Below are 15,476 nucleotides of genomic sequence, written 5' to 3'. Positions count from 1 at the left end.
TGTTGTGTTGTGGCTGGTGCTGCAGCAGCCTCTGCTGCTGCTGAGCTGTGCCACACAGGGGAGAACAGTCAGGGAATCCATCAAGGCATCAATATTCCAGTGTTCACTTGTCTCACTCTAAATGTCTGGCGTTTGTATTGTTTGAGATTTGCCGTCTTGCTTTTTCATGCACTGCAGTCAGCTTGCACCAACACCTTCCATCCAGTCTTGTGGTGCTTGGGTGACGTTTATACAGAGTTAAACCCCTCGCTCCTTGCATGTTCCCGATGAAGCAATGTAGAAAAACTGCTTGACATCCAAACATTTGTGTAACAGGCATGTGCTCAGTTTTAACACTGAGTGTAAATCCAGTCCTTCTCTGTGACACTGGGCAGAAATCCCAGTGGAAGTTTTTCCTGCCTCTAACCTGTCTACTTTCTTTCATAATGATGAATGCTGAGAGGGAAAGCCTGAGGGAGGGAAGGGTGGAGCTTTCTAAGCTTTGAATTGATCGTGTTTTAAGAAGGATGGGAAAGAAGAATGCAGATTCATTTAAAACAGAACTTTTATATGGCTGAAATCTTGGATATTTTTCTCATTTTGGTCATCTTTAGTGTTCTCATAAGTAAGTCTTAGACTAAATTCTTACCCGAAGATGTCTAACCAGGTAAGATGTTGTGTCTACTTTTATTTTTGACTTTAAATTGAATTGATTACCTATCCTCACTTCCATTTTGTCTGGCACGTAGCTGCTCGGTAGCTGTCACCTTTGCTTTCAGTCTAGGTATCCATTGCGTGCTGACTGTTTCATATTACTTCTGAAGCACAAAGCAAGTTCATCACCTTTCCAGGATGTCTCCTGATTGATTCCTCATGTCTAGGGAAATCTGCTCTAAAGTTTCAGGGTAAAATGAGTGCTTGGATTTAGTGTGGGTAATCAATGGTTTAAGACTTATTCTTCTTACATTTTGAGCAATTCATCTGTGCATTAGATACACAGCTGATATTAAATACAATATCAAGTATTAAATTCAAAGTTTTATTATTCTCTCAGTAGCTGCTCAGAGGCACTGGGCATGACTAAACCATAATTTGCAGAGTGTGGCTGCGTCATCCATCAAACACAAATAGGCTGTGCTTCATACCTAGCCTGCACACAGCAAAGCCAAGGCTGACAGCCCTGAAAAGAAGACCAGGGCCCTGGCCTTGCCATACTGAAATCTATAAAAGTTTTCCTACCGACCTCAACAAAAACAGGACTAAGCCGTACGATTTTGGCAGGAAAATCTATGAATATTCCTTTTCATCTCTCTGCTGAATGCTGCACTCCAGCATACATTGTTGACTGCCTTACGTAAGATAGAGGCTGTTAAGGAAAAATAGTAGTTTTGCACATACTGTTCTCTGCACATGCTGTTCTCTAGTAAATGTTTGTCAAAGGATGCATCCATTCCTGCTGGCTGAGTCTGAGGCTTTGTACAAATTTGGCCTTATTTCCTGCTATCAGTGTAAACTTCCCAGCTAGAAGCTGCATTTGTCAAGTTTTATCTTTGAAATTGTTAAAATCGGCCTTGGCCAAGTAGATTGTGGTGACAAAGATGGCCATTTGATGAAATTGTCTTAAAAAAAAAAAAAAAAAAAAAAAAAGCACCCTTCCTCCACTTTGTGAATACAACCCCACTGAAAATATTCATCAGAACTGTAACAATGCATGGCTAAAAGCCAAAGATTAGTATTAGCTGAAAACTAAGGAAAATGGCAACAAAAAGAATACCAGATGAAAGCTTGCTGGCACTTGCACAGTACTTGTTCGGACCTCTTACCCTTTATTATTTTTCTGTGGAACAAGAGCCTTTTGACCCATTCCTCCTGTTCTCATTCCAGTGTGTTTTGTTTCTCTTTTGCCTAAACAAGTTTCTAATTAACATAAATCAAAGCCTAATTTTAATTGAACTAGCGTAATCAGCACTTTGCACTAATTTATATACTCTTTGTTCCCTCTCTCCTAGGGCCAGGTTCCAAGGGCAGACTCGGGGCTGCAGTCCCAGCCTGGGGGCACCTTGGTGCCTGCCCAGGGACCTCTAAGCTGCTCGGGGTATGAGGGATGTGAGGGCAGAGCAGAAAGGAGGATTCGGATCAAACAGCCTCAGGAGTCACCAGCACCAGCCCCTGCAGCCATAAGCCCTCTCCTGGGGGTGCGTTTCTTCTAGAAGGAAACCTGAGGAGCTGCTGCCGTGCCTTCTTTACCTATACCATGGTCAACCCCTCATGGTGTGAAACTCCCTAATCAATGAACAGGTCTGGAGGTCTATGGCTGGGGTTCAGAGGCTTCCTGCTGCCACAGGTGCTTTATCCCTTCATTACATTTTGATTCCCCATCTTCCTTCCCACTTTATACTCAGTCTTTGCTACTTAAAACCACAAAGCAAAATTAATATATTTTAATTGTTGAAAGCCTTTTACTTGAAATCTACCACAACGTTAGAAGCTCATTCTCAGAATTAATCAGCCAGGTAGGCCTCCTGGTCACAACCGCCATAACAAGTTCCCTGACAGAAGGCAAGCCTGCGGCCTTGCTTGGCTGCCATCACCACCTGGGCAGCTTCTCTGCTGGGCCAGGCAGCCCCTGCCGAGTTTAATTTTACACTTCAGTTGAAATGCAACCTAGGCTGGCCTATACCTCACGGTGCTGGTGCAAGGAGTGGCTGTGAATCCCCTCATGAAACCGATCTGAACTCTTAATGCCTACTGTGACCAAGTGACAGAGCCTGGGGCAGTTTCTCATGTGGCAGTGTTTTTGTGTTAAAGTACATCTCATGTTGGACACGGCTTTTTGCTTTTGTTGTACGGTTCCCAACGTTTTCTTTGCTTTTATTTTTAATATTGATCCTGTATTTGTGGAAAGGAAATCTGTTCAAAACCTTGCTTTCCCCACCAGCAAGTCACAGTCTCATGATTTCCGTTACATCCTACTATCAAAGCAGTAAAAGCCCTCAAATCACATTGAATTTAGGCTGCCTCTTGTCACAGTCAAGTGCATGGCACCTCCTTGGAGCAGACCCTTGAATTAAAATATTGTAAATTTTTTGCTGTTCAAGCAATACTGCAGAAACACTCGTGGCCAGGGAGGGAGGAGACTTTTTCCTCCTGCTGGAATTTTTCACTATAACCATCCTCAGGGGAGTTCTCATCTTCAAAAGAAACATTCCTTCTATACAAGCTGCAAAAAGAATTATTTAATGACATCATAAATTAATACAGAGAGGCACAAATTTTCCAAAATGTGGAGAGAGAGGAAAAAAAAATTAGCGTTTGCCAAAAACACCCCAGCTCTTCCAGACTTAGGCCTCTCTTGAGCCTGCGAGCTGCCAACGATACCAAATTGAACGGTGGGGTTTTTGGCATGGCTAAAGTTTAGCTTGTTTAAATTTTGGCAAATATTCGTATTACTCACATACTCAGCAAACTGATACAAATATTTGTTCTATTTAGAGTGAGGTCCAAAGGCAGTGCTGGCATCAGCGCTGCTGGACTCGGTGGAACTATCTTTCTCGTGCCAATATTAAATTTGGACATCTACCTTAAAGAAAAACAGCCTTTTAGGTACAGATTAGAATACATCAATGGAAAACAGCCCTTGCGCGTAGCCAAGTTTTCCTCGCTTGCTAATTTTTGCCTGAATCTGAGTTGAAATGGGCCTAGTTTTTCTGCACGCGGGCTGCCGCTCGCTGTTACGATGCGGCGAGCCACCTAGGCAGAGCTGGAGCTGGAAGGGCCTCCGCACACACCGAGCCCTCCACATTCCTGAGAAGCAAAATGTGTTCCTGCTGCCGCACACCGAACCTGGGCGCGGTAACGTTTTAATGCTGTGCAGGTTGCTGGGTTTGTTTTAGCGGTGGCTGCAGTTTACCGTTTCTAATTCGAAAAACAAATAGAGCATTAACCTCCCACCTCCGGCTCCTCCAGGAGGCTCGGATACTGCCGGGCTCTGCTTCTGGAGGCCCAGCAGCTTGGCAGAGAGCTGCCCCGTGGGCTGGTGGGGAGCTTGGTGCCGATCACACAGCCACCAAACCCACCCAGATGTGAAACACAGAACCGAAGCAGGACCTGGGTGCCTCCCCCCTTGCCTCTGAGCTCTCTTTGGGATCAGATACAGAAAGCGAGTTTGAAATTTTGCAACGAAAACGAAACAAAAGCAAACAGACGCCACCCTTCCATTCCTTAACTGAACGCAGCCAGAATGCGCTGCGGGGGTGTGCTGGCTGCGGGTCTGTGTTCGGTTCAGATGTGGTGTGTGAGCTGGATGCTATTTAGTGCTTGCTAAATGCTTTTGTAAAGGCCGAGTAGGAGTGGGATCCCCCTAACTTAACTTCAGCCATTTAGAAATGGGAAATCTAGCCTGGCTGAGCTGGATTCCTCTATGAGTGGAAAATATCATCGCCATAGCATGATTCATCCCCTTTTAATCTAAGTGTCTGATCTCTCTCCATTGACTATAAAAGGAGCCCAGCTGACCAGATTAGCATATACCCAAATTTTGGGTATTTCTGTGCTAACTCAGCCTTTTACAACCAGGCCCTGTAGTGGCCATACCATGGCCTGTTTTTAAAACTTGGAGCTCGCGGTGTGCCACGGGGGTTCACAGAGCGCCTGCACAGCACCGAACCTCGGCCGTGAGCTTTACAAAAAGCCTGACGGCCGCGTGTGCCCTCGTCTGCTTCCATCTGAACGTTAAACCCTGCATTAGCTACGGGTTCAAGGCTCCTCTGCCTTCCCTGCATGAGCAGAAAGCTGTCGGAACAATTCTGGTAGGAGTTACTTTCAAAGCTGCCTTAAACCAATAAATATTGCATTAATCAAGAGAAGCAGAGGAAAAATGGTGCAAAATAGCGGCGGTGATTATTCATGGAAAAGGCCATTATTATTGTTAGTCATATTTGTAAAACAGGCAAAAGAGCCAGTCCAGCTTGGCATGTGGACTCTGGGCTCATGACCCCATAAATTGTAGGCTACGGTGGCAGTGCTCGTCTCGTGGTGTTGATTCAGTGTCACAGTGAGGAATGACCCGAGCCTTTCACCTTATGGCTGCCGATACCCTCAGACCCCTGCGGCCCCCCAGCCCTGTAGTTCTTTACCACTGTACATGCAACCAGTCCACGGGTAAGTATGGGAGCATCATTTTGCTGCTCCTGTTACAAGCTGCTTTTAACTTCAGTCTAGCAGTGCTTGTGGTCCACTAAAAATAAATAAAATAAAATAAAAAATAAAAAAGGAAAAGAAACACAAAATACTGAAAACAAACAAAAAACCCCTTAGTCTTGCAGCAGGCAGTTAAAGTTTGCTGGTGTCGCTATGGCACGGTTATAAAGGGTCAAGTGTTAATTTTGGGCAAGTGTTAATTGGTATAATCAGACAGTAGGAAACAGAAGACAGACACGGCAGCCAGTAATTCACCACAGAACGTTTTTATACTAATTATTGAAATGCACCCAGAGACAGTTTATAGTAGTAAAATGACTTTATGTTCTGATATGTAAAATAAAATGTCCATGCTATGTAACAAACATTTAAAAATTCCACACCACCTGTATCTAATGTGGTTTCTAATAAAGATTTATCTGTAGTATATATGTTTTTTATCTAACCAATTCTTAGTTTTTACATCAAAGGTGTGTAATAAAAAAAAATCTTAAATAGATGTCTTTCAAAAAAAAAACTTGCAACATTCATTTTTATTAAGTATTTCATTCGTAAAAAGCAAAGCTGAATTGGACACGTGGCCTGCATTTGTGATATATATATATATATTTTTATATATATATATAATATATATATGTATATAAATAGCTATTCAGCATGCAAAAATTGTAGTGATTTCCAAAATCCGATTACAAAATCCACACCAGTCACACACATGGTTTGCTGATTTGGTTTAGGACTGTCCGGGTTGAAGCACGACCTCCACCTTAGTGGCCTCAGGGTTGTCTGACTGCGAGCAGCTGCCCTCGTTCACCAGCCTCTCCTCATTGGAATGGATCCATCCAAACGCAGAAGCACCTCCCGACTTCCAAATTTGCATTTCAGCTTTTTGTCTTTGCCCAGGTGGGAAGCAGGGGCAAAAAGCTTCCACCAACCCGCTGTTCACGACTAAGGCTTAAATGCTGCGCTCTTTAGTGGAACCAGACTCCTAGCACCATTTCTGTGCTCTCATCTCTGGGTACACCACGGCAGCGCCAGGATGCTTGGCGAGACGGATGCTGCTTGTGCTGCACACTACAGACCGGAGCTCCAGAGCTTTTTGGGTAAAGTAAATGGGAGTTTGGGTCCATAAGGAGCACAGCTTTCACTGCCATGTGAGTCGGCTCAGTGATTCTCTCGGCACTGTAGGTAAAGCCAGCACTGGAGTCAGTTCAAGATACTTCCACGGTAAACAATAGTAGCAATGTATACACTGGTTACAGATTTTTTACCTGTTCTACAAATATTTGTACACTGTAAAGCCTGACAGGTAATGGGAACTCTTTCCACTCCCACCCCCCAATTAAAAACCACTTCTCTATGCCTCCTTTATGCTGAACACAATTCTTTCTGAGTTAGCTGCAAAAGAAAAAAAAAAAAAAAACATAGCACAAAAGGCACATTTCAGCTGAATACGAAAGAAATCAAGGACCAGCAAATACAGAAATTGTTTCTGGAAAGTATTAGCGACTTTTAAGCTTAAACTTCATAAATATATTGCAATAAGCAAGTGTGATTCAATCAATGGATGAGAGTCTGAAGACACTGGGTCTGTTCCTAACGCTGCAATTAATTTGCCGTTTGGCCTGGGGCTTAGCGCTTCGCTTCTCGGTCTCCCACAGCCACGAAAGATGGTGCTGTGGGGGGAAGAGGAGACGCTTGTGCATCGGGGCCTGCTCTTCTCCACGCCATGCTCCAGCTGCACCGGGGAGCCACCGGCGCGGCACTGCAGCTCCCTGAGCCCGCTGCCCCGCACCCGGCACCCGCTCAGGCTCCCCCATTTCAGGGGAAAGGGAATTTCTGCAGACGGAAAGAGCCTGGGAAGTGCTGCTACAGCAGTCCTGGAGCTACGCGGCTGAACAAATGGCGATTTCCTTTGATTTGGGGGATTCTGTGACTTCTCGAACCAAGTACCGTAAAAGTGAAGCTCGTATTTTTCCCCAGTAGCCAAAATTTGCTTACGGATGTTTAATGTTATAGGCGAAAGCAAATGACTAGTTACTTCGCTTGTTAGTCATGAAGATGGTGTCTACTGGATCAGTAACGAAGACGCGAGAATTAATTTATTTGGAAGTCAGTGAGAGGCTGATGAATCCAGCCCTCCGAGACAGGAGTCGGAATGCTCCGTGTGCCTGGAGATACGAGCTCTGCACGCACACAAACCCCTCTGGAAAGGCACACTCGTCTCACCGAAGTGCAAGTTACCCACAGGTATCAACGCTGGCTTAACACCGTCCGGGAGCAGTAACGCGAGCTGTGGCACCCCTGGGCCCGCGGAGTCATCCGTCAGTCCAGTTCTCCACAGTCCCCATTCCTGAATGGTACTGCAGCGACGACTCCCTCGACAAGGAGAAGCTTTGGGAGTAGAGGAACTCGTTGGCCGCGTTTAGGTGCGGAGAGGGGGGCTTTCTCTCGCACACGGACGGGTGCACCCGTTCCCGAGGGAAGGAGGAAGGAGGGACGCGCTCCCGGACCTGAGACTGGGACAGCTGGTTGTAGACGCTGAAGTGGCTGTTCCCTGGGGGCTGCGAGCCCTGCCCCGCGATGGATGGGAGCCGCGGCATCATGGTGGTGGCAGTGAAGTGGGCGGGGAAGGGCTGGTAAGGCACAGTTTCCATTGTCTGAACACTGTAGCTGGTGTAAGGTGCGACAGAAGTCCACATATTGCAGCTCAAGGGGGGAGGCGGAGGCGGCAAGTCGTCCACGGCCGGCACACCGGCGATCTCGGCCCCAGACCCAGAGTACATACAGGCGTCCCGCGGAGTCACCTCGCTGCAGTAGGAAGGGCTCAGCATCTGCTGGTCGTACGGCGGCGGGGAACGAAAGTAGTGATCGTCTCCCACGGACGAGGAGGCCTCCAGGTAGGAGCGCTTGCAGGGCAGGTCCAGGTGCCGAGCGCTTTCTGTGAACAGAGAAACCAATGCTCAGGAGCAGCTCCCGGGGTGGTGGCTCTCAGACACAACCCAGAAAGAGCCGCTGGGGTTTTTATGAAGTCCCCTCAGAATCCGAGCAGGCAATCTGGGATTATCCCGCTACGTTACCGGTGCTCTTTTTTCAGACTAATTCGCTTAAACCGTTTTGCTTTGGGAAGACAATGTACAATGTCACAACATCGTGCTGCAAACGTTGGAGTAATCCCATCAGCCTCAAAGCGCTCTGATGACATTTATCAGGTTAAGTAAGTGACTTGGCCTACTCCTCTCACATCAGAGATTACTTCACGTTCCCCCAGATAACAGAGGTCCCTGACACTGCTGCAGCGTTACCCCTGACAAATTCAAGAAGTCTCTTAGAGGGCCTTATCACAGCCTTTCTTCCTGTCATTGCAAAAATCACCATACATTCCCCAGAGATTCACGTCAAAAGCTGCAGAAATATCTTGAGATAAAAGAGACCTTTGCCAACCGCCCGGCCCTCCCCTAGGCCTCAAGCTCAGAAGCAGCAGCCCCATTCCTGCGATGGCCACGGCGGCGTTCGCCGGCCGCCTTCTGTTAGCTGTTAGGAACACTCTCCGGATGAATTTGTGAACTCATCTGCAGATTAAACATCTGCTAAAATTACACATTTGCCTTGCAGTCCTCGTTACTGGTGCTGCTAGATTCCTCATTTGCCCGCGATCAGAGGATTCTCACAGCTTAAATAAATTAGCAGCCAATGAGACATGCAAATAGAAGGATTTTGCTGGGCAGAAATTTTCCGTTTAACTTAAAACATGCCATGATCTCATCTGAAGCTGGATTAAAAGGAAGAGAGTGGAGCTACAGTCCGCTTAAACTTCAGAACGAGTTGATAAGGAGGAAGGGATGCTTACACACAGCCACCGCAGTCCCACTAGTCTGCAGACATCGAGATAACTGCTAATGGCTTCATCCTGGAAAGTGCTCAATGTGTGCAACTTCGTTAATGCTAATGGCAGTGTCAGGACATTTCAGGATAGATAAGGGCCCCTCCAAACAAATATTATTAATTCAGCTGATTCTAGCAAGCGATAATTTTCCAGTGTAGCTTCATTCCATTTGAATTACGCATTCTGATTGTTTTTTTGTTTTGTTTTGTTTTGTTTTTCAGCTCTGATTCCAGAGGCTGAATTTGCCTTCTATGGGACAAAACCACTGACAAACAATTGCCCAAAAACTCAGCTCCAAAGCACGTTGGTCACTTTGCAGATTAAGGCCTAAGAGTCAGAAAACAAACTGGAATTAATGGTAAGCTTTCAATGCCCATGCTTTTAGGTCTATTATTTGCTCTAATATTTTCCCAGTTATAAACTCTAGTTACCTCTTCTTTTTAGGCAATGATAGAAGAGCCCTGAATCTCTCTGTGCTGTGAAGGTGTTGAGTGGCAGATCTTGAGTATCCGAGGCTGCAAACTGCATGTGAGCACCATTCTCATACTGATAATGCTGAAGGGTCTGGTGACTCCCGTGAAGTGGGTTAACATCTGGCTTTGTTGAAAGCTGGCCGTGACTGGACACCAACCTCTGCCTCATGATGCTTTTGGAAATTACTGGATATTCTTTGCTAAAGGAAGTGAGAAAAATTATTACCGGTTAGACAGCAATCAGCATTAACAGGAGGGTGAAATATTAGTTTGGCTTCCCTGGAGCATCCCCATCCAACGACTGCAACGCCCTGTGCCAAGCACGATGAGCTCAGCCTCACCACGCTCCTCTGGGTGTGGGCAGGCATGACGACAACACAGAGTGTGTCACTGAGCTAGAGGAAGAGCATTTCAGAGGTATAAGGGCATTGAGTGCCCCAATGCCCTCAAATACAAGAAAATTGGGTGTCCCCGTGGCATTTGAAAAATTTCTTCAAAATGCAGCACATGGATGTATTCACACCATACACAGATACACACGCGATGGAAGGCTCTCCGGCCACTGCCAGTCGGGCAGGAAGAAGCCCCGTGGAGCCCATCCTGTCCTTCTGTCCCTCCTGTCAGTCTGTCCCTCCTGTCCGTCCATCCCTCCTGTCTGTCCATCCCTCCTGTCCACCTGCCCATCCTCCCATGGCCCCACGGTACCTTTGCAGTCGTGCCACGCGCAGGTCGCTGTCGTCGCTGCCCCTGAATCCCTTAGCAAAGGGGTTGTTCTCAATTTTCAGCTGCGTTATCTTCGAGAGAAGGAAATCAAGCAGAAAGCGTTTGAAAAGAGATCACTCGGTATTTTTCCTCCGTGAGAAGAATCGTAACTCAAACGGTGCTTTGCCTTTGGGCAAGGGAAGGGGTCTGCCTTTTGCAAGAGCCGCCTTTTCCCCCAAGAGATACAGAGCAAAATGGTCAAAATACCTTAAAATAGAATAGGCTTAGTATTGGTGGAGCTCAGCTTTTGTAATGGAACTGTGAAAGATCTGCCACTTCGTGAAAATGCTGGAAAAAAAAATCTCTGGGCTGACATGAAATTTCCCTTTAAAAAAACCCAAACAGTTCACCTGGCCAACAGCCCCAGTAAATACAGCCTTCCCTTGCCAACCCTGTCCCTTCCCTTTGTAAGGCGAGCACAAACCAAAACCTTACAACTGTCAAGAACACTGGGCAGAGGTAAGTACGTGTCCAGTGTCCACTAATAAAAAATTAAATCGAGCATCTCTTTAACAAAGGATTTTTGCATAGGTCAATAGGCAGCAACAACGACCACCTGAGGGGGTGACCTTATGCCAGCCTGCATCCGATTTTAGGGGTGAGGGTGACAAGCAGGTTCTGTGCTCAGATGACTTGCCAAGAGAGCTGCTATAGCTAATGACCACACGTTTAGCAACGCTGAAAAATAACCAGCACCAAAACACTCCCCAGAAAAGAGCTGGCTGCTCTCGGTGACGGGGGAGGAACGTGTTGACATGTGAATTTAGGCGGCCGTGAGCGCTGCTCCTATCAGCACTGGGGGGGTCTGTGGGGCACGGGCTGCAGCCAGGGCCCAGCACGGGTGCTTCTGGCCCCATCTGGCCCAGTTGGGGCCGTTCCTGTGCTGCCAGCAGGGCTGGGGGCAGCTTCCCCCCAGCTGATGGGCCATGAGGTGCGTGGGGCCTTCCTGGCTCCCGACCAACCTCAGGTGCACGGCGTCACGGCGTTCTGCTACGTGGTGACCCTAGCGCCCAGCCGGGCTGCTCCCAGCAGCCCCGTTCAGACACGACACATTTTAACAAGTTTGTTCCTGCTGAAAAAATACGTTTTTTCCATTACTTCACGTTTTTCTTTCTCTCTCCCTCCTTTTTTTTTTTTTTTTTTTTTTTTTTTTTTTTTTTTTAAGTAATTTGCGGTTGCTGTTAGGCTGGGTGACATCAGAGCTCCAATGTCTGTACAGTGAGTTTGGAGGTGTAATCCTGGCCCTGTGGACACCGAGGGGTTGGGAGTTTCCACTAATGTGAGCAGCATCAGGGTGTCATCCATCCTTGCCACAGCTGTCCCCTGGCTTCATGTGGCCCAGGAGGGAGCTTTGGGCAACCTGGGCTTGCTGGCCCTCCGATCCCAGAGCCTCGCAGTCCCTCCTGCCACGGAGGCTCTCAGGTTGCCGGCCACTTGCAGGGACACATCCTGCTGGCTGGGCATTCCTCAGCTAAAAATAATTCTGTGTGTTTTTTTTTTTTTTTTTTTTCTAAAAGATGCCCAGACTGGCATTTCAATCGTTGATGCCCGAGGGAATAAGCAAACCCGTTCTGCTGTTCCTCGGTGCCTGTGATTTGTGGGGAGGGCGCTGAGCCCGTCCCTCGTGTCCAGCCACACCTGCAGGGCTGCCCCGCCACCAGCCCAGGGGTTTTCGTGTGGCAGGGACAGTGGAAATATTAAGTTTATGAAGCACTTCGGGAACCCTAGGGATGAAAGGCCCTATTGACCTGCGAGACGTTTTAAGGGGGTATTAAATAAGCTCTTTCGAGCCTTTTCTGGTTAACCATGTTTGGGCAACCGGTCATTTTACACCAACAACTACAACTTTCTAACAGGATTCACTTTGGTGTCCAAATAGGGACCCCTTTTCTCTGTCACATTCAGGGCTGTGCTCCGAGTCCTTTAACTGGCTCACTAATTGCAAACGCTTGCAAGGACTCCGTGCTTCGAGCATCAAAGGGCATACAGGCATCCTGCTTGGGAGGAAAAGGTCTGGTCGGGTTATTGGGCAGGAAAAATTTCACATCTGTTCCTGCTCCTGGAGGATTTTCCTATGAATGCCTAGAAGAAGAGCTGGTGCTGTAACAAGTGGCAGATGGGGCACCAGGAGGGCTCTGGCGATGCTGCACACCCTGTCCCTTTCTTTACCAGTCCCAACGTGCTTCAAAAACTCTGCCTGATCAGCCTGGCAGGGCACGATGCTCATGCCCCCTCTCCACCACGCACCCCACAAGAAAACCTCGCTCACAGGATGCTGAGAACCGAACCCGCCGGCACTGCCTCGCTGTAGGGCCATGCTGTGGGAACCTGCCTGCTCTCAGCTGGGCGGCCTCAGCTCCCCGGGCTGATGTAGGAGGGAAGGAGGCACCAGGAGACACAAACACCGCTTTTCCCAGTCCCACTGCCCAAGCTCTCTGCTCCTCCCTCACCCCTCAGCCCACCGCCAGCACCTCCTGCGGCTCATACGGGAGCAAAACCCGGTGCTGCCCCTACCACACCACATGGAAAATAAATAGAAAAAACGAACCCTGCTGTTAGTGGGCATCCAGAACCAGGCAGAAAGGGCAGGACCAAGCCCTTTGTGTTTTCTATCCCCCCCAAAACAAAACACCCAAAAGACACCCAAAGCCCCTCCTGCCTTCATGTCCTAACCACAGCGCAGGCTCGTAGCTGTTTTTTTACGGTTACATTCCTTGTGTGTCTCACTAAACACACATGCTATAATTACTTTTCGCTGTAGATTTATGAGCAAGCTTTACCAGTCATTATTAGATTTGCTTGCTGTTTTGAATGACATCTTGGAGTTTATGAGCGCCCCGATTCATTAGTCCCTGGACGAGCCGGGCTCGCCAGGATGTTGTTACCCAACTCTTTTTCATGCTTCTCCTTAGCTGCATCCTCCCAAATCTTTGGTTGTGCTTAATGCTTGCAGGGCTGGGCTGGGAGCTGGTCTTTTAAAGCAGGAGCTTTCAGTAGCGTTACAGACCGCAGCTGCCCTCCTCGGCCGGCTCCAGCCAAGCACAAACCCCGCTGGGCACCCGCGGAGGGCTGAAGCTGTGGGATCACGCAGCCCCAACCCATGCACCTTCAGACCCAGACGCGCCGTACCTTGTGATTCTGGTAGGAGGTCACCGAGATAAAGGAGGTCTCCGGGAACACATGGGTGCAGAAGGCCGTGTTCTTCGAACCGAAAGCGTTGTTCTCATCCGCCTTCACAATGTGCAGCCGCGGCTGGTATTTATGCATTGAATTAAGAATGATCTGGAAAACAATTGATGCTAAAGTGAGCAATTGAATGTTATAAAAAAAAAAAAAAAGAAAAAGAAAAAAAAAAAAAAGACAAGCCTTGGCTACTTGACAGGCTTTGCTAGCAGGGCACAAAAGCCCACTCGTGGGCTAAGTTCCAGCTTTGCTTTCAAATTGTTGGGGAAAATTATGTTACATAAATGTGTACGAACCAAGGCAGAGAAGGTATCTGCTGCTCTGGCGAGAGCTGTTGTACTCAGCTTAGGGCTTTTCTACTAAATTCTCATTTTCTTATTGCTATTGGACAGAGTCAGCCTGGGTGGAAAAAAAGCCATAAATTTTTTTCCCAGCTCACGTTGAAGCTGCACAATATATATAATTCACCAGCAGACTGGTCCATAAAGTTTCCTAATAAATACTTTACTGAGCTGAAAAATACACAGTTTAGCAAAGGAAAAAAAAAAATAAATTAAAAATTCACAGAAACCACGGGGGGGAGAAAGAAAAAAAGAATCTTTTATCTGCCGCTAAAAGAAAGCTACAAAGCAGCAGGGTTTTTCCCTCCTGGCTGTGGAGCTGACCACGCGGGTGGCTGGGGCCGGGCACCCCGCAGCCCCCCGCAGCTCTGCAGGTGGGACACGGGGACGGGCGCACAGGGGCGAGGGGAGGAGAGGGAGCACCGAGGTCCCAGGGTGCCCTCGCTGGGGTTTGCCGCAGGAGGGGTGAGCGCGGGGCTGCCAAAGCACGGAGGGGCCACTGCGGCATTGTTCTGCCACAAAGAATGGAAGCGCCCGCGCGTCCCAGAAAAAGAAATGGAATTTCTTCTAAGGAATGGAACGGTTTTAGGAAAAGCCGTTATTCCTCTCTCTGGGCAAAGAAGATTCTTTGCGTGCTTCTCGTTTCCTCAGCACACCACGCTTCAAACTTTTCTCCCTTCTCTCCAAATGTCTCAAGGAGCCGCTCCTGGAGCAAGCTTGTCCCCAGCCCAGCCGGCACCCAGCACCCGGAGCGGCTGCAGGACACATCCAGCCCATGGGGACAGGGCAGAGGATCCAGCAGGGAACTCCAGCACAGGTCGGGTCTTCAAGGGCTGACGGAGAAACAGGCAGATGACGGCAGGCGCACGGATGTGGATGGACGGACGAGTGGATGGACGGGCAGGGAAAGCCACAGAGCAGCAGAGCTCCACTGGTTACACAAATGGTGGGTTTAGCCGATAATAAATGAGGATTGCTAAGAAACAGAAGCCGTCTGCTCCAAGCCCATCTGTGGAGTTAGCAAACCCCGTGCTCAGCCGAGCGGAGGTGCCGCGTGGGGCCGTAACGCCCTCCGCCTGCCTGCACGGAGCTGCCCACGGTAGCCGGCTGCGTTATATACCACTTAAACGCAATTTTTATTGTTGACATTTTCCAGACAGCCCTCCTTGCTCCCCAAGAGAGAGAAGGAGGAATTTTTGGCATTTTATCAGCTTTGCATCACGTCTCCGAACCACTTTGCAGCTGTTGATATGCGGGCTGGAGAGCGGAGGGTCGGCTCAGGTTCTGGGTTGCAGCCGTCCCTGCGCTTTCATGTATCAGCCTCTCGTAAAACCGCCGAGATGAGCAGCACCAGAGGGCTCGGGCTTTCATGGGAAGGGGCATTGAAACTCTCAAATCTCAGTAACTAAGCACTGAGGCCGATAACTATGGATTGTACAGGGCAGAGGCTAGGCTATGCTTTGCTCAGCTCCTGTCCCTCGCTACCCAGGCTTGGCAAGGTGACTTGGGTCCCCCAAGTCAGAGCAAATCTCCAGAAGTCCAAAAAAACCATCTTAACCTGTGACGTCCAAAGGGATGGATGAACAGCTTCTCTCCCAGCTCCCCCTCCAGAGTACCCACAGGGCCATAATGACCCCTCTAAAAATCCTTTTT

General features: G+C 48.2%; 1 protein-coding gene across 2 annotated transcripts in view; it reads right to left on the bottom strand.

Annotated features, from left to right (window-relative positions):
• Positions 1-5,526: 5,526 nt before the first annotated feature.
• The window catches only part of TBX4 (T-box transcription factor 4), a 32,422-nt gene continuing 22,472 nt past the window's right edge, over positions 5,527-15,476 (bottom strand). For both annotated transcript variants that reach the window (XM_068655956.1, XM_068655955.1), the window contains exons 6-9: positions 13,429-13,581; positions 10,243-10,331; positions 9,496-9,737; positions 5,527-8,119 (exon numbers count right to left, since the gene is read on the bottom strand). In XM_068655956.1, the coding sequence (XP_068512057.1) occupies positions 7,497-8,119; positions 9,496-9,737; positions 10,243-10,331; positions 13,429-13,581 (1,107 nt within the window). In that variant the 3' untranslated portion in view covers positions 5,527-7,496. The remainder of the gene's footprint in view (positions 8,120-9,495; positions 9,738-10,242; positions 10,332-13,428; positions 13,582-15,476) is intronic.

This window comes from Anas acuta, chromosome 19 (genome assembly GCF_963932015.1).
Source record: "Anas acuta chromosome 19, bAnaAcu1.1, whole genome shotgun sequence".
NCBI lineage: Eukaryota > Metazoa > Chordata > Aves > Anseriformes > Anatidae > Anas > Anas acuta.
The sequence above is the reverse complement of the archived record's forward strand: the minus strand, read 5'-3'. Positions and strand labels throughout refer to the sequence as shown.